Source organism: Symphalangus syndactylus, chromosome 7 (genome assembly GCF_028878055.3).
Source record: "Symphalangus syndactylus isolate Jambi chromosome 7, NHGRI_mSymSyn1-v2.1_pri, whole genome shotgun sequence".
Taxonomy (NCBI): domain Eukaryota; kingdom Metazoa; phylum Chordata; class Mammalia; order Primates; family Hylobatidae; genus Symphalangus; species Symphalangus syndactylus.
In genome coordinates this window covers 75,349,406-75,376,915 of record NC_072429.2, presented here as the reverse complement: position 1 = coordinate 75,376,915, position 27,510 = coordinate 75,349,406, and the positions used below count along the sequence as shown (strand labels likewise).

Genomic DNA, 27,510 nt, shown 5'->3' with positions numbered 1-27,510 from the left:
GTTCCCAATACCACTAAATAATATTTGAGGTGATGGATATTCAAATTATCCCAGTTTGATCATTACATATTGTATGCATGTATCAAAATATCACATGTACCCCATAAATATGTACAATTATATAACAGTAAAATCTTTAAACATTTTTGAAGTCAACAGCAAAAAACTGTATTTACTTATTATTCATTATCTATTGCTGCATAAGAAGTTATCCTCAAACTTAATTCTTTGAAAAACATTTATTATCTTGTAAGTCCTATGGGTAAGGCATACAAGGTCCTCTGGTTCAGAATTTCTCACAAGGCTGCAATCAAGGTGTCCACAGAGCTGCAAGCATTTCAAGGATCAACTAGGGAAGGATCTGCGTCTCAATTCATGCTCTTGTTGTAGGCAGAATTTAGTTTTGCACAAGCTGTTCGTTTTGGGGCTTCAGTTACTTTCTGGCTGTTGGTCACAGGTGATGCTCAGTTTCTTGACATGTGGGTCTCTTTCAAAGGCAGTTTACCACATTGCAGCTTGCTTCATTAAAGCAAGCAAATAAGAGGGCAAGAGAGAGACAGTGTAAGCGAGAGAAAAGTCATAGTTTTCTGGAACCCAATCTCAGAAATGATATACTATTACTATTGTCCTACTCTGTTCATTGGTAGAGTCACTGGGTCAAGCCTACATTCAAAGGAGGGAGATTACACAAGGGGGTGAGTGCTATGTGATGGAGATCATTGGGTCATCTTAGAAGGCCTCCTACCACACCTCATAAAGTTATTGTGGAAATTAAATGGGATTAATGTATGTGTAGTTCATTGTAGAGTACCTAGGACTCAGCAGATATGCAACAAATATGGATGTATTCTTCCTTCTCTAGCAGAATAAAAATCCTAGGAGACAAAGACATAATCAGTGAGCCCTGCAGTACCTAAGCATTCTACTAAGCCAACTTTGCTCTCAACAACTGGTAGAGTCATAAATAATACTGACACTACTGTTAACAATCTAGCTAACATTTATCTTTATTTTCAGAAGGTACAACCTATTACCTTTCTGCAGTGACTCATTTATAGTACAAGAGTGTGGTAGGCAGAATAATAGTCCTCCAAAGAGGTACATACTCCAATCCATAGAACTTGTGAATAAATTACATAGGGAAAGGAACTTTGCACACGTAATCAAATTAAGGTTCTTGAAATGGGAAGACTGACATGGTTTATCCAGGTGGGTCCAATTTTAACACAAGAATCCTTTAAAAGCAGAGAACCATTCCGGGCTGTGGTCAGAGAAACACTTGTGATTATGCCAGAATGATTAGAGAGATGCAACATTGCAGGCTTTGAAGGAAGAAGAAGGGCGCCAAGAGCCAATTGAATGTGGACAGCCTCCAAAACGGGAAAATGCAAAAAAACAGATTCTAGCCTGCACTCTCCAGTAAAGAGTGCTACCCTGCTGTCAACTTGATCTTAGGTTGGTGAGATTATTGTCGGACGTCTGATCTATAGAACAATAATATAATAAATTTATGTTGTTTTAAGCAACTAAGTTTGTGGTAATTTGTTATAATGGCAACAGAAAAATAATACAAAGAGAAAATATGTAAGTTTGTCCTGAGAGAGATCACACACAGGTACTCTCTAAATGTTGAAGGAATATATATGATCATTCTATAATGTACAATATTAAAAATCATTGAGAAAAAACTTCTAGTTCAAAACACCATTACAAAGCACGGGACTATTTTTTCTAAATCATTGTATTTCAAGACCATTACCTATCATCAAAAGCAATGAGAATAAAAACTATTATGTTTTTATTTAACAAACACTTGTAGAACATTTACTACGTAGTAGATACTATTATAGAGTCTAAAGTCATAGATACGTTATAAATATTATTCATTTAGTTCTATTAACTTGAAAGACAGTTACCATTATCATCCTTCTTCTACAGACAAAGAACAAACACAATTTTGATGAGCTTTCCCAAGCAAACTTCCCCAAGCTTGTAAGTGGCAGAGCCAGAATTCAAACTCAGGCACTCTGACTCCAGAGTACAGGAATTATGCTTCTTCTAAAATCGTAACTGAATTGTATATAATAATCATAATGAAATCATATATATTCCCAATACATCGTTTCATATATTTATTTAGACTGAAGCAGACTAAAAAATTGTATATATTCTGGATTATTTTTCCCAAATCATTCATTGACCAATTACTAAGTACCTCCTATGCCACAGGCATAGAGGAAAAAGAGAAATGAATAAAACAATGAGTCTCCCCTTAAAGAGTTCACAGATTAGTGACAAGAGACAGATGACACAATAATACAATAATTTATGTTATCATGAAATAATATAAATTCATTAAAGCAAAACCATCTCTTATGGCCCTATTCTCCATGAGTTCCTCATTTAGAAGGGAAGATACGTATTTAAATAAACAACTGTGTGATACCTTTTAAGTTACGGTAGAAGAATGTAGCTGGTACCAAGAGGCACAGAAAAAAGAATAATACTTGTAGGATCTGGCAGAGGGAACATTGAATGGTTCGAAGAAGGAGAGTAACATATAGAGTTTTGTAGTTTAGAGATCATTCCAGCAAGCAAGGATAGTAAGCCTGAAGGGCAGTGAGGCTGGAGGCCACCAATTTGTTAAGAGATGGCTTAAAGTGCAAGGATAATGAGGGTTTGAATTAAGGCAATTGCAGGAAAGATTATTAAAAGAGAGTGAATTTGGAGTGGTATTAGCATGCATTATGGAAGGGGACCCAGGATATGACATTGTCCATACTCCCCAGAATCCCTTCCACACACGTCTCCCTCAAAGAATAATAATAGCAAATGAGAGCAGTGAGAAGTTACAACTGATGGCTGTGTAAATACCCAGGAGACAAATGGCAAGAGAGAGTCTCTGGAATGTGTGAAAAGTCCTGGTGCCCTTCTAGAGAGTTTGAACTAATGTAAAGCCTGCAGATACTAGGATCTGGACAAAGTATTTAGAATGCATGATCAGATAACACTGGAGATACCATGGTTACAAAGATAGATGCTAGCCTAGAGTGAGGAGAAATCAGAGTCTGAGAAAGGAGATAGCACTGTAGTGTATTAAAGTAAAAATTTTAATTTTGTTTTTATTTTACAAGGAGATACTGATATCTAAAGCAAACATTTCTTTTTATAATAAATACTGTTTTTAAAAGTTGAACTGTCATCAATAATTACAGCTAGCAATTGCTTGCACTACATAATGATGTTTCAGTCGATGATGGCCCACATATACAACAGTGATCCGTAAGATAATACTGTATTTTTACTGCAATTTTTCTATGTTTAGACATGGTTACATACACAAATGCTCACCACTGTGTTACAACTACCTATAGTACTCAGTACAGTAACACGCTGCACGGGTTTGTAGCCTAAGAGCAAAAGGTTATCCCATATAGCCTAGGTATGTAGTAGACTACATCATCTAGGTTTGTGTAAGTACACTCTATGATGTTCACACAACAAAATAGCCTAATGACACACTTCTCAAAACGTATCCCTATTGTTATGAATGACTGTATGTAGAGGCAGTGCTCTGAGTACCTTACATATAGTATTTGTTTAATTCTCAACTATTATCATTGGTTCAGTTTATTGTTAAGTCTCAGAGAGGTCAAGTAACTTGCCCAGGGTCATTCAGTAATGGGTAGGTAGAATTTGAATCCACAATGTGATGTCAGAACCTGAATTCATAGCCACTGTATTATCAACATGTGTTTAGTTAAATCCAGGTATGTAGAAATTATTTTTACTATGTTGAGCTTCAGAGCATGCACAGGCTCTGGAACCAGACTACCTAGGTTCAGATCTCCATTTCACCATTTAATGGCTGTGAGAAATTCGACAAGTTACTTCAGCTTTCAGTACCTGTTTCCTCATCTGTGAGAACAATAACAGTGTTTTGCCTCCTAGGGTAGTTCTGAGGATTAAATGAGTGAATTTAGTAAAAGGGCTCAGAAAAGTACCTTGAGCATATTATATAACCAATAAAATATATCTATTTTCAATATTATTGTTCTAACATAAAGTATTGAGAATAGTGGTATGAAACACTGGATATACTGCACGGCCCCAGTTGAGATCTGAGATAGGTAGAAGAATGGCTCCTAAATATATCCATTCCCCAGTCCCTGTAAGCTGTGAATATGTTACATTATTACCGCAAAAGCGACTTTGCAGATGTAATTAAAGTTATGAACCTTGAGCGGGGGAGATTCTGTCTAACCAATGGATTCTTAAAAGGCTGTAATTGGAGAGATACAGCAATGGAGGAAGAGGAAAGAAAGATTTAGAAGGATGAAAGGGTCTCAATCCACTGCTGCTGGCTTTGGAGACGAAGAGGGCCATAACCAAGCAATGTGAGTGGCCTCTAGAAGCTGAAAACAGCTCTTAGCTGACAGCTATCAAAGAAACAGGGAGAACAGCTACAAGAGCAAGGGACTGAATTTGTCCAACAACCTGAATAAGCAAAAAAAAATCAGATTCTTCCCTTAGCTCTCTAGAAAGGAACACAATCCTGTGGACACCTTAATTTTAGGCCATTGAGAACCATGTTGGATTTGTGACCTACAGAACCGTAAGGCAATAAATTGGTGGTGGTTTGAGCTTCTAACTTTGTTACAGAAATAGTATTAATAGTAAACTAATATAAGATCCATACTTAACTTTTTCCTAAAAGACTCAAATATACTGATTTAGGAACTATGTAATATTCTAGAATAAATTTAACTTCTTAAAGTCAGCATTTTAAAACTATATTAGGGACATAAATCAATGTCTTATTTACATTTCTTATTTACATTTCTATTGTTAAATTCTTAGAATCTAAAAGTTGCTAAAAGACTAAAGAGGATATAAAATGCAATTATAAAATATTTTCATCTATGTAAAGGTAAAAAAGTAAAAAAAAGGTAAAAAAAGGTAAAAATCAATTCTAATTTTTCTTCTTTCTCATAGTTAATGAACAAATTAACTTTGACTTTTTCCTAATATTTTTTAAGTCCACAGCCAAGTTCTAAGACATGACTCTTAACATGTCACTAGGAATATACAAATTCTAGGTTTAAAATAACTCATGTTTTGCATTTACAGAGGTGAACATTTACTAAGAAGCAAAATATTCTATGTCTTGGTTATTATTTACTTATTCACTGCCTCTGAATTGATATGAATTAGCTCTGAAAGAGTAAGAGCCGTGTCTGTTTTCTGTCTTCACATTTTTATCAACACTGCCTAGCAAAACTCCCGGGCCTCAGAAAGCTTTTGTTAAATAAATGAATGAAAAATAAATACATCTTTCAAAAACTGGAAACAAAGCTTCCCTGGAACCTCAGCTCACTAGCTCATGGGAGAATTAACAAGGTATACTGTATCTACAGCTTAAACATTAAAATCTAGAACTTATTTTAAACATTTTCAACAGAATTTTAAGTGTTGTATGTTTCCCCGCATTCTTGAGATTCATTAAATATGATTCAAGTTTCTTGATATCTTTATTATTTTCATTCGCTACTGTGTGATGTTCACATGACATACATAAGGCTCTATGAACCAGAATTTGCTTTCTGAAAATGTCCTCTATGTCAATCAAGTCTTTGTGTGTACTTTCCCCCGTCCCTCTCAAAAATTAAGTGAAGCACAGCACATCTGTAGGCTACCTGAGAGGTGCAGCGTGGTTGGTTTTCTTCACAATTGCTAAACGAAAGGCCTACTCTTCTTCAGTGAGATTTTTTTACTCTCTAGAACAGCAGTATCCATAGAAATATAATGGAAACCACGTAATTTAAAATTTTCCAAAACATTCTCATTTTGACATGTAAGCAATATAAAATTAAATACTTTACATTCTTTTTCTTTTCAGACCACGCTTTAGAAATCTGATGCATATTCTACACTTAGAGCAGACCTCAGTTCAGACTAGCCACTTTTCAGGTGGCCAGTGACTACTATACTGGACAGTTGCAGCTCTAGAAAATCCACTCCCAAACCCCGAAGTGAACTACATACCCTATCAACTTATAGCTTCTACTCTATCTCATTTGTACCATTGTTTCACAATTTGGATAGCATTAGAGTTAATAAATTTTATTTTAGCAAGTCTGCGCCATGGGTAGTTTCTGAAATAAAAATACAAGCAAAAAAAAAAAAAAAAAAAAACTTTTCTAACAACACCGGTTCTACAGTATAAGCTCTCCCTCGAATGTCTAATAGAGCTTTCGTTGAAGTGAGTGCTCCTTGTAGGGACGGTGCGTCGAGACTGGAAGCAAGAACTAAGACGTTCTTAAACCCTACTACGTGCTGGAACCCTGAAGTGCCTGCCATCATTCAAACCTTAGCACTAACTCTCTAGAGAGACACTGCTATTCATACCACAGAACGAGAAGGCAGTGGCGATCCTCAACGGCTACATGTCACTGTCTGGTGAGCACTCTTCCCTCAGACTCCATTCCCAGAAGCTCTGCCTCGATTCCCCAGGGGTAGGCGAGCTGGCTGCCCGAATTCCCAAGCGTTACCGGGGAGATCTGAGGGCCTCCGGGGGCGGGAAACCTGAGGCCAGGACCGCGCTGCCCCGAAGGCGAGCGCGCGTCCGGTCCGCTCCACGGAGTCTCCCGGGAGCGCTTTGCAGGGCGGATGACTGATGGGCCAGCTACCTGCCTTCCTGAGCCTGCAGAGATAAACAACCTATCCTCCCAGTGCACACAGACCCCGAGAGCGGGCAGGTCTCCAAGCGCCGCAGAACTGCCCCAGGCCCGACGCGGCCACCTGCCCGAGGGCTCCCTCCCCACCAGGTCATCCCTCAGCCGGTCCTTCTCCGACAGCGAACAAGGAACCCTAGAGGCGCGGAGGCGTCTCGCCGCCACCCGGCGGCGCCTGCCAGAGGCCCTTCGCGACGTCCGCAAGCAGAGAAAGCCCTGCCCTCCCGAGCCCCAGCTTCCTCTAGGCCCCTTGACACTTGCAGCGTCCTCACTTGCGGCCCCTGACCCGGGGCTGACCGGTTAGTGACTCTCCTGCCAATCAGAGACAGATTTCATCCGGCCAACCGACCAATCACCGCGGGCGGGTGTCCGCTTCGGCTTTTCGGCCCTTCGGCTCTTCGGCTTGTCGGCGTTCACGGTTGTTTGGCCATCCCGGGCCTTCCGCAGCGCCGCTAAAGCGCAGTTCTCGTTGGTGTAGTTTTTTTTTTTTTTTTTTTTTCAGCCACTTCCGGCTCCTGCGTCGCTCCGGAAGCCTGCGAGTTCCGGAAACCTTGGCAATCCAGATTCGGCTAGGAAAAGACAAGCTTTCCAGAGAATGTTTCAGAGAAAGTTACGTGGAGCGTGGGCGTTTCGCAGACTCCCAAGGTCAGTGTCTGCCCTAGAGAGCCGGAGTGCAAACCCGAGGTCTTGTTTTCAGCTGGGAGGTCGTGGAGTTTCACGACCTTGTAATTGTCGCCGTTTGCTTTTTTTCCCCCTGTTTATTGGCTTCCTGTCTCCCTGGAAAAGGCAAATCAAAGCTTCTGAATTTTGGGAAAGGCAGTTAAGCAAACCTAAACTCCTAAAGATGTTTTTAGGATCGCGGCATTAAAAATAAACACACACACAGCTGCAGTTGAGCCCCTCTGCATTCCACGTAGCGACTTAAGAGACGAACTTCGACATCTTTTTCTCTCATTTGACGGTCGTGAAGATATTTACCTCTTAGAAACGGCTTTATAAAGAATTGAGGATCCAAGCTTTACTTAATATCTGAAAGTTAATGTAAAGTGTTATATGTAGTACAAAAAATTTGAGTATGCTTAGTTTTCTAACGTTGAAAGCGCACGTAAAAGCAGTTTGGTTTTATGGAGGAAGAGATAATGAAAAGTTTCTGATAAAATTGCTTGCGATAAATTAGTTATTTCATATTGACTTTTGATAAGAAATGTGAATATGAGAATTGTTAACTTTTTTCTGGGTTCTTAAATTAAAAATCGTTGTTTATTTATTGAGGTACCATTTTCCAAATTTTCCACATTTAGTGAAAGGGCTTTTGGCAAAATGAGCAAGCTGTTGAACGTTCAAGTCTAACACATTCTGTTAAACTTCCATGATGCCCCTCGGAAATATTTTATCTTGACGTTTCGGACAATTAAATGATACTTGGGCGCTCTCAACACCACAGCTTGTAGTCTAAACACCTTCCCCTAAAGTGTTACCTTTACTTAATCCTGAACAGAATGAACTTTTAACTTACCTGATCTCGCCAATATTATCAGTTACTTATTTCCGGAAAGATTACAGTTGAGTGATCTTGAGCCAGAAAGAGATTTGAAAGAATTATTTACAGAGTCAAAACAAAAAAAAAACTCTTCATATTTTTTTCTTAAAAAAAATAGAAGTAACAGGACATAGAGCGAATACTAGACTATTAAAGAGTATTAGACTAAATCAAGACAATTGGGTTCTAGTCCTGACTCTGGTTGCCTTTGTACAATTTTACCTCTTGGCCGTATTCTCCTTATTTTTAGAAATTAGTGTTAGTACTCAAGCTGGGGTTTTAAAACTGTTCCATAGGAGAACTTGTGTACAGATTTTCTGGAGCCATGCAGGGAGAGACAAAGCAAGCCCACCCTCAGGTTTATTTTAACAAGAGCAGCTATTTGTGTGTTCCGCTTGAATAACAACGTTCTTGTTAAGAAGATTATATCTTAAACGAGATGATCTGCCTTTTCTTCTAGCATTAAAATTCTGGTTTTTTTGGATAGTTATTCATTTGTACTCAATGTACATTTATTAGTTTTTAAAAATAATATATTCACAGCTAATTTATTTCTAAAAGCTACAAATATGTCCCTATTCTGTTTCAATTTATTTTATAAATACAAATTTGAGATGGTTTTCTTTATGATCAGAATTAGAATTCATTATTCTCTCTTCTCCATATCCTCTTATTTTAGCCATAAAAGTTTTGCTTGTATTTGATGCACATGATGATTCTTGCCATAGGGAGGACAGGTATTTTTCATTTTACGTATCTGGTACCTGAACATTAAAGGTATTAGCAGGCTTGCTCATCATCACATCGATTAAAAGATCTCAGTCCTAGTCCCATGTTTTTCTCACAACATCAAATAATTGTAAGTTTCTTTCCCTCTTGCACACCATCCACATGCTCAGGTTCCTATAGCACAAGGAAAATGTGTGAATGTGCACAATCTTTATTTCTGGCCAGAAGTTCTCTCCTGAATTATTTCATTTTTCCTCTTTTGATGATCTGAGTTGGACAACCTAGAAGGAAGTTGGATGTTCTCTGTACTTCTTTTCTGTGAAGTGATAACAGTTTGTAAATGTTTCATGTTCCTTTTCCATTCCTTTGCAATGTACAAGAAACCTCAGAAGAAAAGCCCTGAATTGCTCCATTCGCCCTGTGTCTGTAATCCTGCTCTTTTAAACCCAGCCCTGTGGTTTCTTTACATGGAAGTGGAGGCAAGGCAGGGATGTCCAGTATCCTCTGCCTTTTTCCGTGTGGGATATTAATCTTCCTAACATATTCCCATCTATACAATAAAAATACCTTGTTCTGTGTTGCTTCTTACTCAATTTATTTCCTTTTTATCAGACATCTCTCTTATTACTGCCTGTCAATAAGATGAGATAAAATTCCATCCAAGTTATCTTTTCTTTCTTCTTACTACTAAAACAAAAACCAAGAACTTAAGTGTAATGGCATTTTGATTATGCCTAACCACTGTCTTTTCTTTTTTTTTGAGACGGAGTCTCGCTCTGTTGCCCAGGCTGGAGTACAGTGGCATGGTCTCAGCTCACTGTAACCTCCGCCTCCGGAGTTCAAGCAGTTCTCCTGCCTCAGCCTCCCGAGTAGCTGGGATTACAGGCGCGCGCCACCACACCTGGCTAATTTTTGCAATTTTAGTAGAGACAGGGTTTCACCGTGTTGGCCAGACTGGTCTTGAACTCCTGACCTCAGGCGATCTGCCCACCTCGGCCCACTTGTCTTTTAGTGTTAGATGAATGAGTTGACATTGCCTCTACCTTGCATGTATGTGTTCGTAATAGTTAATGTTCACACCTTGAGTTTTTCACTCATCTATTCCCTTTGTTCAGATTTGACATGGTCCTTTGGATGGTCCTTTGAGCCATGTATAGAGAGGCAGGGAAAGGGAATATAGACAAGATATATCCCAAGCAACAAGGAAAACTTTACCTCATTCCTTTAATTTCTTTCCCCATCTACAGTCCTGACAGCTTGACTGGCAGTCTGGTCTTTTGAATGATCTTGAAGGAGAAAAAGATTTCTTTTGCGTTCTGTGGGATTAAATTTGATCCAAGCTTAGCAAATATCCATTCTACTAAGCGTATTTTGTATGTTCTACAGTTTTTCTAATGTTTACCATAAATTTACTTATTACCAGCTTGACTTTAGATGGGTTGTTAATCTTCTCAAGCCTTAGTTTTTGTCTTCTTAAAATGGAGATGATAATACTGTACTTACTGTATTGTGAGGATTAAATGAAATAAAGAATGTAAAGAAAAGTTACGGTGCCTTGTACATCACATGTATCACATGGGAGTTCCTCCTATTCCATTGCTAATGGCTCTCTGTTCCTTTGGGGGTATTTCCATGTTCTCTTGTACCATCAAATGTGCAATTAAATGTTTGTTCCAGTTATTTTCAAGTCATTTAGAATTCTTAAGCAATTAGATTCTAAAGCCCATTTTTAAATTTATAGAGTATTTAAAGATCTAGGTGCTCATACATTTCATGTGTGTCCTGTTTGTTCATACTCGCACTAGTATTTTTCCCATAGTTTATGCCTGTAGTCTTAGTACTTGGCCTCTTTAAGGTAGCCTCATCTATGTGACCTGTGGTACCATCCCAAAGTGTTTATGTTTAACTTTTGGGTCCATCACCACGTTGTCAGTATAGGACACTGGTTTAGAGCCGGTTCTGCCCCTTCTGGTCATAGGATTTTACATCAGTCATCTAATCTCTTTGCGCCTCAATTTCCTTGTTTTAGAACAGAAGTAATAACAGAACCTCTTTATTAGTATTATAAGGATTAAGTGATTTAATATTTAAATTTGTACCTGGTAATTAGCTATAGTAGTCACTTGTTAGCACTCAGTAACTGGTAAGTGTTATGTGTTTTCTCTGGTTGTAAACTAACAAGTTCATTGGGATTGTCTTCCTTAGTGGTTCACTGTTACTCTGCATGAATACTGTCTCTGTCTCCTGTGTCCTGCTCTGATTTCTCTATTTTCCTCATGTCCTATATTGCTCTTTTGCAATTGGAGATAGCTGTTCTTTTATTTTTTTCCCTTTCCCTTCCAAGATTTCCTAAAACAGTTTCTATAAGGATTCTAGATAGGTAGGTAAACTTACAGTTGCTTTCTTTTGGTTGTTTGTTTTTTTAACCAATGAAGAGTATAGCATAATAAAATGACTTGTCTAGAGTCACACAATCTGTTAGTGAACCTGGGCTAGAATACAGAGCTAATCAGAGGCAGTTTAACTCTGCTTTCCCCAATACTTGCTCCAACATCTGTTCTTTATTTTCACAATAAGCATTCTCAGACTCAGAAGTATCAGGTTTCTGAAAGAAAAAAATATGAGTGCCATGCTGTTATCTTAAAAATATACTTACAAAGCTAGGCCCAAGTATTGGAAATTCTTTTCTAAGGTTTAAAAAAAAGTATTTTGTGCTAGTTTTAGATACTTGAATAACTATATTGTATGTGAGATAAGTAAGGCACTCAGTTGATTGTATAAGACTCAGTATAGTCTTGAGTTGTGTTGAGTTTCCTCTTCTCCCTAAATGGGGAAAAAAAAGATATTTTCCCCTCTTCTAGGGCAGGTTACTTACGATTGTCCATATTTTTGAGAAATCTGTGCAACTTTGAAGTTTATCTTTCAGATACGTTTTAGAAATGTTTTGTCATGTATCCACTACCACTTCAAAAAGAAAAATCCTATTTGGATTTTGATGAGGCAATGTTCATTGAAGTTAAAAGTAATTTAGAGGTCTGTTGGACATAACAGTTTTAAAATTTCACATATCTTGGCTATACCCAAATGAGCACAACTGGGATTTACAACATCAGGTGTCTATAAACTATTAAAACGTAGTTTATGTATGGTGAAAGAGAGGAACAAGAAAGTAGTGACAAGGCACTTAGCAAGTCTGTGGCAGAAGTGGGATTTGAACTTAGAGTTGTTAGGCCTGTTCACAGTGCCAGAGGTCACAGTGTTCTAATGGGCTTCAGCCATAGCCTTTTTTGTTTTGCCCGTATTTGAAACGTGTTCTGGGAATCAGTGTCCAGTTAAATCCCTCTTTGATGCATGTCCCATTTATTAGTATTGATTTCAATACAATGGACAGTGAATCCATCTGACTACACAAAGGAAATAAAATAGTAGGTTATAGGTTCAAAACTTAAGATGTCTAGTCATAGAATTTTATTCATATAACCTCATAATATGAAATGCTAGTTTAACATTTTCAGAAAGAGAAAACAATGAACGTGGTCTCATCCACTTTGATTGCTGGAGCATTTAAGATAGTGTGGCAGTGACATTTTCATTCTAAAACTTAGTTTATTATTGTGGAGACGGAAAAGAACAGCCTGGCAGGGGGTGCATGAATGGGTATGACACAGTAGAGATTACTTGAGAATCACATGTTTCTGCTGACAAAGTTTACAGGACTGTAAATTTAAATGCAGAATTTTTGTAGGCAGTATGCATTGACAAATATGCCTAATGGTAATACATCTAATACTGAGAGTCTTGGAACAGGTCAATAATAATGTGTATATTGATAGCAGCGATGTAGGAGATGTTACATGGTATTATAGCTAAAATCCATGTTACCCCTTAATCATAATTAGGTTAATATTGACAGGCTCTTGACAATACCCACATTATTATTGATAGATTTCTGTCAATAACATGTTTTTAAAGAAAATATATTCATGCATAATATGTACTATACTCAATAAAACTATAAAATACATCCTGAAAAATTCCTTCTTCCTCAGTGAGATACAGTCATTTGTTTAGTTTTTGGAATGTGATATAGATGGCAAAGTTTTTATTTTAGGATATGAAAAACATAAAAGGAAAGCATGAGTTATTTAAGTTATTTAAGGGATAAGGTTATATATTGCTGCTCTTAGTAAATAATTTTTGTCTTTTCCTGTGAAAGAAAAGCAGTGTGACATGTTTAGTGATAAAATGTCAGCAGGAGACCCTTTTAATAGTTAGTACTAGATCATTTTGTCTTAAACATATTTATGTGACAAGTTAATCACACTAACCCTAGTAGATGCTATACTTTTTATCTGGTCTTGATTTTGCCTTAAGCGTCTTTTTCACATATCCTTAACATGGTAGAATCCTTCACTAAACACTAAGATTATCTAGTGCCAATTATAATTTTAGTTACATATTTTATATATCTCTTTGCATAGCCAATAAATGTATCTCTCCCCACCCCTGGGTTAGCATTTTGGAATCTTAAAGTTAGTATAGTTCGAGAATTACGGGAGTGGGTGGCTGGTAGGATTGTGTATGAAAAGGTAGAATAGAAAAAAGCATTATTTGTTTTGGCATTTTGGAAAAATCAATTAGAATTAAATTTAATGGTGGTTTCAATTCAAAGCAATTCTTTTTTAAAAAAGGAGTTAGCTTGTAATTTTTAAAAATATTCAAGTTTGAGCTTACATTTATGAAACTAAATACTAATTTACAATGACCAATAATATAGAAATTGTTAAAGCTTACTTAAATTATTGAACGTAAAGTCAAAATAGACTTACCAGTGGTTGGGCATGGGTGTTGGCAGTCCTTGTAACAGAAGTCAAGAAAGTACTAGTTTACCAAAAGCATTGGGAATTTTTGACCCAAAAATGTGAAGGGATAGTATAGTCTTCCTCTTGATTTCCACGGTTCTTAAGTAAGTTAAATTACTTTGACTTTTCCGGGAAGTTGTTAGCATCATAGGTAGGCCCCTGAATTGTTGCAGGAATCCTATAAATCTGGTCTCCCAGAACGGCAGTTTTTCTTTTCTTCAGTTTTATTGAACTCTGCCATCAGATTAATCTTTTGAAATTTATATCCCGTTATGTCTCTTCTCTTCAATGATTATTCATGCCTACAGAATCAATACAATTTCCTTGACACAGGTTATTTTTGCAATGTGACTAGGTTGACACTTCAGCCAATCTCTCCCGCCAGCCTGCTTTGGTCATGGCAGATGACTTGTCTGCTTCCAGATAACAGGTGCAGCCACATTGACGGGTTAAATAACCAAGGATGCAGCTCATGCTGCAACCCGTCTCCGTATGTCCCAGCTAGGCTATGGTCAGGAGCTTGCACATTTCTGGGCTTTCACACAACCTGTTCCCTTGCCTTACATACCATTTTCCTCTTTTCTGCCTGGTAAGTTTTGTGATCCATTATAATATTTTTACGTTTTGGGATCCTTTCTTCACTTCAGAGATCAATGGCCAGTCCTGATTTCCTATGTCTTTTAAAATGCTTGAATAAAAGGAAGTTAGCTGACAGTTAAATATTTAGATTGAATCTCTGGTACCTAGGAGAATGCCTTGTATTTGGTAGGTGTCCAATACATATTTGTTACATTGAGTACCCATTTGTCAGAGAATTAGAATTCACTAAAACACAAACTGCTTACACTATATTGGGAATAATTTTATGTGATAGAAAGTCATTTATTGCATTTGTGCTTCATACTTATTATAACAAATCTTATTGTACTGCTGTAGAGGGAAGAAGATTCCATAATTGGGTTAACTGAACTTCTAGTTATTTTGATTTCATCATTTTCATCTACTCCTTGGCTGCCCTTTTCTAAAGAGAGTATTCTAGAATAGCTGTACCTGCCAGAAAGAGAGGGGTGGGGTGGGAGTATGTGTGATGAGGAAGAACTGAATGTGATATGCTGGTGATGAACACAAGTTTGTTGCTTGTCTTGGACTGCCTGTGCCATGTTGTGTGCAGCAAAGCACCCTAGAGTCAAATGTTGTAAGTGTGCATTCATGAGGTTTCTTTACTTCAAGATAACAGGCACAACTATGTTGATAGGGGCTAAATAATCACGGGAGCAGGTCATGTGGGAACCCATCTCTTTTTCTCAATCCACACTGTGTCATATCCGTTCAGACAAGGTGCAAGTTAACTGGGCAATGAGTTCCACTGAACCATCATATCTCTGCCCACTCCTGCCTGGCCCCTCCCACATGCACACATAAGGGTGACATCATGTTCGTGGTTTAACTGCCACAGTTTATGTCTTGATGTCAATATTGCCTGGAAAAACATTTTGATACAGGTTGATTGAGGCATTACTGTAACTAATAGTGAAGGTTTCAGTCTTTTGAAATGAGATTTGCCAAAATTAGTTTGGGGCCTGTTACTTTTCATGCTCATCCCTAGCCAAAGCAACAATAATGTAATAAAGAATACTGCTTTATGGCTTCCAAACCACTTTCGTAACATTATCTGGTTTCATCTCAACAACTTTGTGAGGTAGCTGTTATTTCCAACTTTTAGCAGAAGAATCTGAGGCTAATGAATTTTTTTAAGATCTCATAGCAATTAAGTGACAGAGCTAGAACTTGAGCCCAGGCCTGTTTGATTTTAAATCTGCTTTTTCCACCCTATGACAGACGCCTAAAGAAGAATGTAGAGCATGGGAGAAGTATTCCACTTTAATGAACTGTGGTGTGTAATAGACAGTGTCTGTTCTATGTTTACAACTAAAAGAAGTCACAAAAATGACTAAAATGTTGGAAAATAAAACCTAAAACAAAAAATAGAGAAATTATTCATCTGGAGGAGCAAAGGCTGAAGAACAGTTTAATAATAGTCTTTTGGTCTATTAAAGAGTCTTACATAGGGAAGAGAGCAAGCCCAGCTGTTCCTAATCTACACTGAGGCCACGCCTGGGGAGAAAAAGAAGAAACAAAAAAATGTTAAACTGTAACAGAAGGGATAAGAAAGAATTTTTTGATAATAAGTATTGTTAAATATTGTATTGGTTAAAGACTGTTTTAGGTCTCCTTTCCTGGCAGTCATTAAAAATTCCTATTTTTACCGAATGTTTTTATGTGTGATTCCTCCAAAAACAAGAAACTTGAAATAGATGATTCTTCTGAGAAACCACTCCCTCTGACCAGTTTCTCACTAAATATCACTAAGGAACCTGAAGAAGAGATGCAGTTATGCGTTGCTTATCAAGGGGGTACATTCTGAGAAATGCATAGTTTGATGATTTCATCATTGTGTGAACATCATAGAGTGTACTCACACAAACCTACTTGGTATAGCCTAGTTCACACCTCATTATATTTTTCTGTGCTTTCTTCTGGTTTGCAGATACTGCTTTTACAAATTAAAGGTTTGTAGCAAACCTGAGTCAATCAAGTCTATCTGCACAATTTTTTTCCAACAGCATGTACTCAACTTGGTGTCTCTGTGTAACATTTAGGTAATTCTTGGAATATTTCAGACTTTTTTTTATTATGATATTCTTAATGGTGACCTGTGATCAGTGATCTTTGTTATTACTATTGTAACAGTTCTGGGGTACCATGAACTGTATCCATGTAAGATGGTGAACTTAATAAATATTCTGGGGCACCAAGAACTGTATCCATATAAGATGGTGAATTTATATTCTGGGGCACATGGTAGAATCCTTCACTAAACACTAAGAACTGTAGCCATGTAAGATGGTGAACTTAATAAGTATTGTGTGTTCTGACTGTTCTGCCAACTTGCCTATTCCCTGAGACACAACAATGTTGAAATTAGGCCAATTAAGATAAGCCTACAATGGCCTGTAAGTGTTCAAGTGAAAGGAAGGGTTGTACATTTCTCACTTTAAATCAAAATCTAGCAATGATTTTGCTAGATTTTGCTAAGCTTAGTGAGGAAGCCATGTCAGAAGCCAACGCAGGCCAAAAGGTAGACCTTTTATACCAAACAGCCAAGTTGTGAATGCAGAGGAAAAGTTCTTGAAGGAAATTAAAAATGCTCCTCCAGGGAACACATGAATTAAAGAAAGTGAACAGCCTTATTGCTGATGATGTGGGAAAAGTTTTAGTGGTCTAGATAGAAGATCAAACCAGCCACAAAATTCCCTTAAGCCAAAACCTAATCCAGAGCAAATTCCTAACTCTCTTCAATTCTTTAAGACAGAGAGGTGAGGAATCTGCAGAAGAAAAGGTGGAAGCTAGCAGAGGTTGGTTCGTAAGATTTAAGGAAATAACCATTTATAATATAAACATGAAAGCTGAAGCAGCAAATGCTGACATCAGAGCTGCAGCAAGTTATCCAGAAGCTTTAGCTAAATAATTGATGAAGGTGACTACGCTAGACAATATATTTTCAAGGTAGACAAAAGGCTTATATTGGAAGAAAATGCCATGTAACACTTTGATAGCTAGAGAGGAGAAGCCAATATGTGGCTTCAAAGCTTCAAAGGACAGGCTGACTCTCCTGTTGGGGGCTAATGTGGCTGGTGGCTTTTAAGTTGAAGCCAGTGCTTACTTACCATTTTAAAATTCGAAGACCCTTAAGAATTACACTAGAACTACTCTGCCTGTACTTTATAAATGAGAAAAACAAAGCCTGGATGACAGCACATCTGTTTACAGCATGTTTACTGAATATTTTAAGCACACAGGTGAGACTTGCTCAAAAAAAATTATTTCAAAATATTACTGCTCATTGATGTGCACCTTAGTCACCCAAGAGCTCTGACGAAGATGTACAAGGAGATTAATGTTTTCATGCCTGCTATCACAACATTCATTCTGCACCCTGTGGATCAAGGAGTATTTTGACTTTTATATCTTATTTTTTAAGAACTACATTTCATAAGGCTATAGTTGCCAATAGCAATTTCTCAGATGGATCTGGGCAAAGTAAATTGAAAACCTTCTGGAAAAGATTCGCCATTCTGTGTACCATTAAGAACATGATTCATGAGGGAAGGTCAACATATCAACATGAACAGGAGTTTGTAAGAAGTTGATTCTAACCATTGTGGATGACTTTGAGGAGTTCAAGACTTCAGTGGAGGAAGTAACTACAGATGTGATGGAAATAGAGAGCTAGAATTAGAGTGGAGCCTAAAGGTGTGACTGATTTGCTACAATCTCATAATAGAACTTGAATCAATAAAGAGTTGCTTCCCCTCTTTTTTTTTTTTGAAACGAAGGTCATGCTCTGTCACTCAGGCTGGTGAGCAATAGCACAGTCAGCTCACTGCAGCCTCTCAATTTCCTGGGCTCAAGCAACTCTCCTGCCTCAGCCTCCCCTTAGTAGCTAGGACTACAGGTGCATGCCAGCACGCCTGGCTAATTTTTTTTTTTTTTTTAATTTTTGTAGAGACACTGTCTCCCTGTGTTGCCCAGCAATCCTTCCTTGGCCTCCCAAAGGGCTGGAATTATAGGCATGAGCCACTACACCTAGTGAGTTGCTTCTTATGGATAAGCAAAGAAAGTGGTTTCTTGAGATGGAGTCTGTACCTGGGGAAATGCTGTAAACATTGTTGAAAAGATAGCAAAGGATTTAGAATATCCCATAAACTTAGTTGATAAAGCAGTGGCAGGGTTTGAGACTATTGACTCCAGTTTTGAAAGAAGGTTTACTCTTGGTAAAATGCTATCAGAAAGCTTCGCATGCTACAGAGAAATCTTTCATGAGATGAAGAGTCAATCCATGCAGCAAACTTTGTTGTTGTCGTAAGATATCGCCACAGCCACCCCAGGCTTCAGCAGTCGTCACCCTGATCAGTCAGCAGGCATCAACATCAAGGCAGGACCCTCCACTATCAAAAAGATTATAACTCACTGAAGGCTCAGATGGTTGTTAGCATTTTTTAGCAATCAAGTAATTTTTAATTAAGGTATGTACATTGTTTTTAAGGCACAGTGCTATTGCACACTTAGACTGCAGTATAGTGAAAATATAAGTTTTATATGCATTGGAAAATCAAAAAAGTTGTGTAACTTACTTTATTGTGATATTTGCTTTATTGCAGTGGTCTGGAACCTCACCTGCAGGGTCTCTGAGGTATGCCTGTTTTCTTATGTGATTCTGATGAACTTGCAAGTTTGAAAACCACTAGACTAGAGGAGCAGAGACCACAGGACTGTGATGGTGAAGACCACAGTTTAGAAGGATTAAAAGCCCAGAGATACATGTATCTTTATCGTAGACACATATATCTGTTAGCAGTTAAAAACTACCAGAATAAGATAATGTTGTTACAAAGAAAGTTGAATGTGTTACAAATGGACAGGATCTGCCTTGTTTTAAATCACTGCCTTCTTGATTTTAGCACTTATGTAGATCAAGTAGATTTAAAATAGATTATAGTTTTACCAGAGGGGCATCAGACTTCTACAATTCTACCCAGATTTTTTCTGTCGTATTTACATAACTGCCTACTGAACTTTTCCACTTAGATGTCTCATAGGAGCCTCAGATCTTTAAAATTGCATGTATTTGTTATCTTTCTGTTCAAACCTGTATTGCCTCATGTGTTTCTTGTTTCAGGGACTTGGATCACTATCACTCAATTACTTAAGTCAGTTTTTCTTGGCTTATTTCTCTCCAGGTAGTGTCACTTATACCACCTCACTGCTGTCAAAGAAACACTTTTCTCTCTGTCCCCATTGATACTTTTCTAATTTAGGCCATCATTAGTTTCTCACTAGATCATTTTAACCTGTTAACTCGTCTCTATGCTTCCAGTCTTTCTCTCAGCCTCTAATCCATTCTTGCTCAGGGTGGCCAGAACAAGTAGTCTAAAATGTAAATCTTACTAGTTCTTTGCGTACCACTGTTGAGGGCTTCCCATTATCTTCTTCATAAAATACAGCCTCTTCAGCTTGGCTTCTAGGGCCTTTAGGACCTGTCTCCTGCTTCTTTCCAGCCTTATCTCATCTGTGCACCTCTAGTCCTTAGTACCTACTCTTACCACCATTGGCAATAATATTCTTACCCTCCTTTACCAGGCTGACATGCTAATACTTCAGGTGGCTGCTTAGGTATTGCCTCTCCCAGGAAGCCTTCTCTGACCTTCTGAAGTTTGGTTGTAACCATAGTGCCCTGAATTTTCCCTTGCATATCACTGATCGCACCTTATTGTAATGACCTGTTTATTTTATATAGCACACCTTTACTTTTCTCTCTCGTTCCACAACCCTCCACAAGGGTTGAGACAGTGTTGTATCACTACATCACTAGCTCTCACATTAACAGGTAAATAACAGATGCACAATAAACATGTTGAAATTAGTGAAATTAGTAATAATCATCTTTCTGGATATGGTAATTTGAAATAGTTTTAAAGGGTAATGGATGGGAATTTATATTTTCTATCCTTCATACATCCCAGACTTCGATCCTATTCATTTATTCATTTATCTAGTGCTTGTAGAGTGCCTTCTGTGTACCAGGAACTGAGATAGTTGTTCTGATTCAACTGCAATAAGGCTCAAATAATCTTTACAACAGGCTTATCCTCTAGTGAAGGAAATAAACAATTTAAAAGTAGTTTATGTATAGTACATAAAGGCCAAGAAAGAGAAAGAATAGAGTGCCAAGGGAACAACTAGATGGGCAGCAACCCAAATTTGGAGTCAGAAGGAGGTGATGTCTGAGCCAGTGCTTAAAATCTTAGTATGAGTTTTCAGTTAAAAGATTGGAAACAGACTGTTCCACACAAAGGGAACAGACAGTGAAGTCTACTGGTGAACAAGAGAAGGGGGTACTTTTTGACTGGATGTGATGCGTAAGGAAGGAAAGCAAGCTGGGAGTGGATTTGGGGAGGTTTGTGTTTTAGAACACTGGCAGTGTGGGGAATGCACTGAAGGAGGCAGAAGGTAAGATAGACCAGTTTGATGGAATCCATGAGAGAGGAGAGCAGCCAGAATTCAGGAAAAGGCTTGCGGGGGATAGGAAGTGACAGATGGGTTAGGAAAAATTTTGGACCATGTACCAACAGTCCTTGGCAATGGATTTGATTTGTAGAGTGAGGAAAGGGAACTCCCTTTTTAACTTTATTCTTTTTTGTGTGTAGCTTCTGGCAAGTATGAGGCAAGGATTTCACAGAAGAACTTGGATCAAAAATTCCCACTGCCATAGCTATAGGCTGTCCGGTCTTGAGGGAGCTGCAGGAACGGGAAAAAGGTGAGATCTCCCCAGAAGATCATTGGCATTTATGATGAGAAGCATTCCTGTTGTATATCTGGTTTGAGAGAAAAATAGCACCAAACAACCTGTTATTCAGTGATCATTTTTGTTTCCTGGACTTGAACTTGTTAAACATGTAGTCTTCTGCCACTAAGTCTTCTAGGATGCATGGGTAAATTTAGAACTTCCCTCTTGAAAACATCTTCGGTTGTCAAAGATACTCCCAATTTCAAGAAGTACAAGTTTACTTTACCTTCTAATAAATTGTGTTTATCATCTTTTTACTAAAAATCATAACAGAATAGAATTTGAAAGGACTTTGAAGGTCATTTTATCTCCAGCCCTTTGTTTTATAAGTGAAGAACCAAGGCATAGGTCAGGGTCAGGGGAAATGACTTGTTGAAGAATACGTGACCAGACCGTGGCAGTGAGCTCTGGCAGGATCCATGCCTCCCTCAGTAACTGTTCTTTCTGTTAGTGTATTGGCCTTTTAAAGGCTTAGACATGATAATCAAGCCCAGTGTGGTGATAACCCATTTTAATTTTTTTGTTTTTTTTTTCCCCTAGCTTTATTGGAGTATAATTGGCAAGTAAAAATGGTATATATTCAAAGTGTGCAATGTAATGATTTCATATGTGTATCCATTGTGAAATGACTGCCACAATCAAGTTAATTATCACATCAATCACCACCCATAGTTACTTACCACCTGTGTGTATGTGTGTGATGAGGACACTTCAGATTTGCTCTTGGCAGATTTCAAAGAAACAATAGAGCATATTAAACAATAGAATTCCCCAGAACTTACTCATCTTATAACTGAAAATTTGTACCCTTTGACTAACATCTCCCATTTCCCTCACCCTCCCAGCCCCTATCACCCACCATTTTACTCTCTGTTTCAATGAGTTTGACTTTTTTAGAATCCATATATAAATGAGATCATACTGAGGTCCATTTTAGCAACTAAATTTAAGCCTGATTTTTTTTTTTTTTTTGTCATGGGTGGATTTGCCAGTTAATAATATTTGAAATATCTGAACTGGTCTGTATACTGGATTATAGCAGTGACTTGGTGTTTTAATTATATCAGTTTGCACATAATACACATTTATAATAATATATGTGTATTGAATCAGTAAGCTGTACCTAGCTAACCATTAATCAGCTTCTTATATTTCATTTAAATTTTTTTCCCTTTAGCACCAATTTGTTTCCTTAGTCTGTTTATGGCATTATTGTGGCATATATTTTTATATCATAGTTTTCTTAGAGTACTGTGTGATGTATACATTTTTAGTACCTTAATAACGATATTTCTGCATTCTTGTTCCTTCATACTAAGATTTAGTACTATTTATTTTTGGCAATAGTGTGATTGTTCATTTATTTTTCTTTTTAAGTTCCTTTACACATATAAAATGTATTTGAGAAAGATTAAATGACTTGCTGAAAAATAACACCTTTGGAGTCAGTAGAAGTGTTGGAAAATAAACTGAGGTCTTGACTTAACCATCTATTGCAATGTTCTATATAGTTGTTGTGTTTATTACCTTCCTATATCTCTTCATTGGTGGTGTTATTCAGCCTCCTTTCTGTTAGCATCAGGATTTTAATAGCTCCCTGCTAGAATATCTGACCAAAGTATATTGCTTAGAAGTATATTTGTGGAAAGAGGGTACAGGTTTTGTTTTGTTTTGTTGTTGTTTCTTTGAGGAAGAGGGCCAAGGAAAAAGAATAAGAAATTAAGAAAAAAGGCAGGGGGAGAAAGAAAGGCTCTGAGAGACAAGACAGAAGTTTCAAGTAAGAAGTGATTATTCGCTATACTTGTTAGACTACTGAAAGGCTCATCTCTTATGTGTCCTGTGTAATTTGTGTGTGACAGTTTCCAGGCATAAGTTGAGGAGGTTGTACAAGATTGCAACTCTTTGCTAATGTTCTTCAATTGTATTTTTTTCTAGAGACCTTCAGAGAAGACATGGCTTCCAGAAAAGAGAATGCAAAGAGTGCAAACAGAGTGCTAAGAATAAGCCAGTTGGATGCACTCGAACTAAACAAGGCCTTGGAGCAGCTAGTTTGGTCCCAGTTTACTCAGTGCTTTCATGGATTTAAACCTGGGCTGTTAGCTCGCTTTGAGCCAGAGGTGAAAGCATGCTTATGGCTTTTCTTGTGGAGATTCACCATCTACTCCAAAAATGCCACAGTGGGACAGTCAGTTTTGAATATTAAGTACAAAAATGATTTTTCCCCTAACCTGAGATATCAGCCACCCAGTAAAAATCAAAAAATCTGGTATGCTGTTTGTACAATTGGTGGGAGGTGGTTAGAAGAACGATGCTATGATTTGTTTCGAAACCATCATTTAGCATCATTTGGGAAAGTCAAGCAGTGTGTGAATTTTGTGGTTGGACTTTTGAAATTAGGTGGGCTGATTAATTTTTTGGTTTTCCTTCAGAGGGGAAAGTTTGCAACTTTGACAGAACGTCTCCTAGGTATTCATTCTGTATTTTGCAAGCCTCAGAACATACGTGAAGTTGGCTTTGAATACATGAATAGGGAACTTCTCTGGCATGGTTTTGCTGAATTTCTGATTTTTCTCTTACCACTTATCAATGTCCAGAAGTTGAAAGCCAAGCTGTCTTCATGGTGTATTCCTCTTACTGGTGCACCTAATAGTGACAATACATTAGCCACAAGTGGCAAAGAATGCTCTCTATGTGGAGAGTGGCCCACCATGCCTCACACCATAGGATGTGAGCATATTTTCTGTTATTTCTGTGCTAAGAGTAGTTTCTTATTTGACATGTACTTTACTTGTCCTAAGTGTGGCTCAGAAGTACACAGTCTGCAACCACTGAAATCAGGATTCGAGATGTCAGAAGTAAATGCTCTTTAGAAACTAAAATTGCTTCCTTTGAGGAAAAAAATGCACTGTGTTTAAATTCTTAATATTAGTCATCCTAAGTATACCATTTATGTATCCTTTATAAGGAATGTGCTGCCTAGCCACTGTCTTCTCCTTTCCAGGCATGACTGAATTCTAATCACTGGAAACCATGTGACTCTAAATATATTATGTAAATATTAATGTATTATGTTTTTTAAATCATTGCATTCAATTAGTGTCAAGAATAATGGACAGCTTTTGTCAGGTGACTACTAACAATGCTCCTTCATTTTACTACTTCTTAAAACGAGGTTGGATTCTAAAGATAAAGATTTTGGAGACTGTGGGATGAGTGTGCATTTATTTTCAGAGTTGACATAATATGGTAATGTGACAACTATAAGACTGTTTTAAACCTTAAGACCTGATGCCTCAGTTGTAATTTTTTTTTTTTTTTTTGAGATGGAGTCTCTCTCTGTCACCCAGGCTGGAGTGCAGTGGCGCGATCTCTGCTCACTGCAACCTCCGCCTCCCGGGTTCAAGCAATTCTTCTGCCTCAGCCTCCTGAGTAGCTGGGACTACAGGTGCATGCCCACCACGCCCGGCTAATTTTTGTATTTTTAGTAGAGACAGGGTTCACCATGTTAGCCAGGATGGTCTCTATCTCCTGACCTCGTGATCCACCTGCCTCAGCTTCCCAAAGTGCTGAGATTACAGGCGTGAGCCACTGTGCTCAGCCACCTCAGTTGTAATGTTATGCTTTTCTCTGAAGCCAGTTTTTAAGAAGTTCAGTACTCAGCTGTCTGACCCCTCCACAGTTGGCTTTATATTCAGAAGGTAAAAATTAAGGCAGCTTGGAAGTGAGGCCTGGGAACCAGTTACTGGGGCAACTAGTATGAACAGCACTATTTACAGGTCTCTTTCTCTTGCCTTTGATTCAGAGCTCTCATTCTCAGTAAATATTGATAGTTTTATTGAAACAAAAGAGGTATTTAGCATGGGAATAATAATAGCAGTGCATAATCAAGGTAATTCTGTATCCTTCACTCTTTTTCTCCGCATTTTTTTACTTAAAAATAAATTCAGACTCTTAAAATGGTATAGAATTATTAGCTTGAACATTGAATTATCTCAAGTCTTAACTAGAATGTTTTTTAAAAAACAGTTTTTAAATGTTTTTAAATAAACATCTTGCTAATATGGTGGAAATACACTGCCAGTTCATTCTCTTCACCTTTCATTGAACAAGCACTCAGGTGCCAGGTACTGATGTAGCCATTGGAGGCACAACAGTACATGAAGCAGGAAAAAGAAAGTTACCTTCATGGAGTTTACATGCTGTGATTGAATGAACTGTAAGTTTAATTTAGGTTCAATTTAGTGTAAGATACTGAAGAAGTTTTGTAGTTTGAGTTAAGAGTATTTTACATCTTAAGAATTTGCCTTCTTTTGTCTTCTGTAATTTTAAAACATTATTGTAGAAAACACCAACAATTCAGGAAAAAAAATAAAATCAACTTTCCCACAATTTTTTGAGAGATATAATCACTATATTTTGCTATATTTATAGATTTGTTGCACATACATTTCTTATTTACAAAATTATAATGAATTAAAAAAATAAAATAGCATTTTTTCATATGCATAAATATTCTTCAAAAATATTTTAGGGCTGAGCACAGTGGCTCATGCCTGTAATCCCAGGCTCCCTACATAGGGAGGCTGAGCCCAGGAGTTTGAGGTTGTTTCTAAAAAAAATAAAAATATATACAGACATCTTTGTCTTTTGTTTGTTTTTGGTGAGAAAGGGCCTCACCCAGTCACCCAGGTTGGAGTGCAGTGGTGAAATCATGGCTAACTGCAGCCTTTCCCTCCTGGGGCTCAAGCGATCCTCCCATCTGAGCCTCCCAAGTTGCTGGGGCCACAGGCCCATGCCACCATGCCTGGCTAATTTTTGTAGAGATGAGGTCTCACTTTGTTCTCCAGGCTGGTCTTGAATTTCTGGGCTCAAGCAGTCCTCCTACCCTGGCCTCCCAAAGTTGTGGGATTACAGGCACGAGCCACTGCACCCAACCATAATATGTTTTTAAAAGGCTATGTATATGCCATCATATTCCTATTCCTATTATTATTTAACCACCATCATAGAGCATTTATGTTCTTTTCACTTTCTGTTGTGAATAATGCAATGATGAATCTGAGTTCATTAAGTGAAGAGTCCAGCTGCACACTGCAGGCCCAATCTGGATGTAGGTGCTCAGATGGTTCTCTTTGAGACAGGCTTTATCCTTTGGCTCTCATTTTTTGATGAGTGTACATGGCATGAGGGACACAGATCCCACTAGAATTCACATCCCACTTGTGTATAACCTAGGGCAATGTGCCACATCTCTGCACGTCTGTACATCGTAAGGATTACATGTTTAGTGGATATAAAGCTCTTAAAACAATGCCTGACACATAGTAAATAGGATATAACAGTAGTGCTTTCCTTTGCTGTTGTCAGTATTATACTGAGTCGCTTTCATTCTCACACAGAATGATGGCCGCTAGAAGCTCAAGGCTTATAGTCTGCTAGCTTTCTGATCCCACTGGCATGAGATACTCTTGCCTAATAGTTCCAGCTAAAGCCCAGGAGCTCACTGTTAACTGGTCTGCCTTGGATTATGTGCACATTCCTGAACCAGCCACTATAGCTAGGGGATGGAAAATACTGTTCCTGGTTACTTAAATGTAGGTGAGGCTCCTCCCATATACCACATGAACTTAAAGGAGTCCTGGAGGAGGCTGTTGACCACAGGAAACTGAGGTGTTCTTAGAAGGGTGGATGCTGGCAGATAGATCTCTGTTAGTTAGAGTCTACATTTGCCTTACTCATTCAAAAGTCCACATGCAGTCTCATTTTACCAGTGATGTAGTTTGATAAGGACATTCATAAGCAACTGGATGATTCTTTAACATTGCAGATTTGAAAGGATTAAATAAAGTCAACAAAATTTTGTTATATCAACAATTGTTACATTATTTTGATAGAGTAACTTCTAAGTAGTTGTCTATATTGTCAAAACCTTAAGAAAACAGTACTTCACATATATGCCAGCTGATAGACTTGTCAGTATGGGAGGGGGGCGGATTTTTTCCACAGACCCTAATGGCACTTAGTAAAAATAGGTTTTTGTTATTTTTCATTTTTATTTAACATCTGCCACCCCTACTAGGTGATAACCCCCATGAGTTCAGATACGATGACTATTTTGTTCATCACTAGATAGCCAGAGCCTTTTAGTTCTAGTGTAGCAATAGAAACATTTTATTAGCTGAATAAACCTAAGGTCACAGATAGGGTTCTGCAGAAGCTGTCATTGAAAGGGGTTTG

At 37.8% G+C, this 27,510-nt stretch overlaps 2 protein-coding genes across 2 annotated transcripts; one reads left to right on the top strand and one right to left on the bottom strand.

The window, feature by feature from the left end:
- On the bottom strand, window positions 1-9,074 carry LOC129485751 (uncharacterized). Its single transcript, XM_055284796.2, has 4 exons — window positions 9,028-9,074; window positions 7,091-7,303; window positions 6,409-7,026; window positions 1-519 (listed from the first exon to the last, which is right to left on the bottom strand). Exons 1-3 carry the CDS (start codon window positions 9,072-9,074, stop codon window positions 6,450-6,452), a joined length of 837 nt encoding a protein of 278 aa, XP_055140771.1. The 3' UTR covers window positions 1-519; window positions 6,409-6,449.
- Window positions 7,240-25,662, top strand: PEX2 (peroxisomal biogenesis factor 2). Its single transcript, XM_055286568.2, has 3 exons — window positions 7,240-7,379; window positions 21,134-21,243; window positions 23,209-25,662. Exon 3 carries the CDS (start codon window positions 23,226-23,228, stop codon window positions 24,141-24,143), a length of 918 nt encoding a protein of 305 aa, XP_055142543.1. The 5' UTR covers window positions 7,240-7,379; window positions 21,134-21,243; window positions 23,209-23,225; the 3' UTR covers window positions 24,144-25,662.
- Window positions 25,663-27,510: the final 1,848 nt, after the last annotated feature.

What these genes read in the sequence shown, in the direction of transcription:
- LOC129485751 (XM_055284796.2), bottom strand. Translation starts at nt 9,074, where the DNA reads ATGATGAGCAAGCCTGCTAATACCTTTAATGTTCAGGTACCAGATAC. An exon ending in AATGTTCAGGTACCAGATAC is followed by an intron (nt 7,304 to 9,027) that starts GTAAAATGAAAA and finishes GTCTTTTCCTAG; the next exon opens with CCGAATCTGGATTGCCAAGG. An exon ending in GAAGCGGACACCCGCCCGCG is followed by an intron (nt 7,027 to 7,090) that starts GTGATTGGTCGG and finishes CTAACCGGTCAG; the next exon opens with CCCCGGGTCAGGGGCCGCAA.
- PEX2 (XM_055286568.2), top strand. Translation starts at nt 23,226, where the DNA reads ATGGCTTCCAGAAAAGAGAATGCAAAGAGTGCAAACAGAGTGCTAAGA.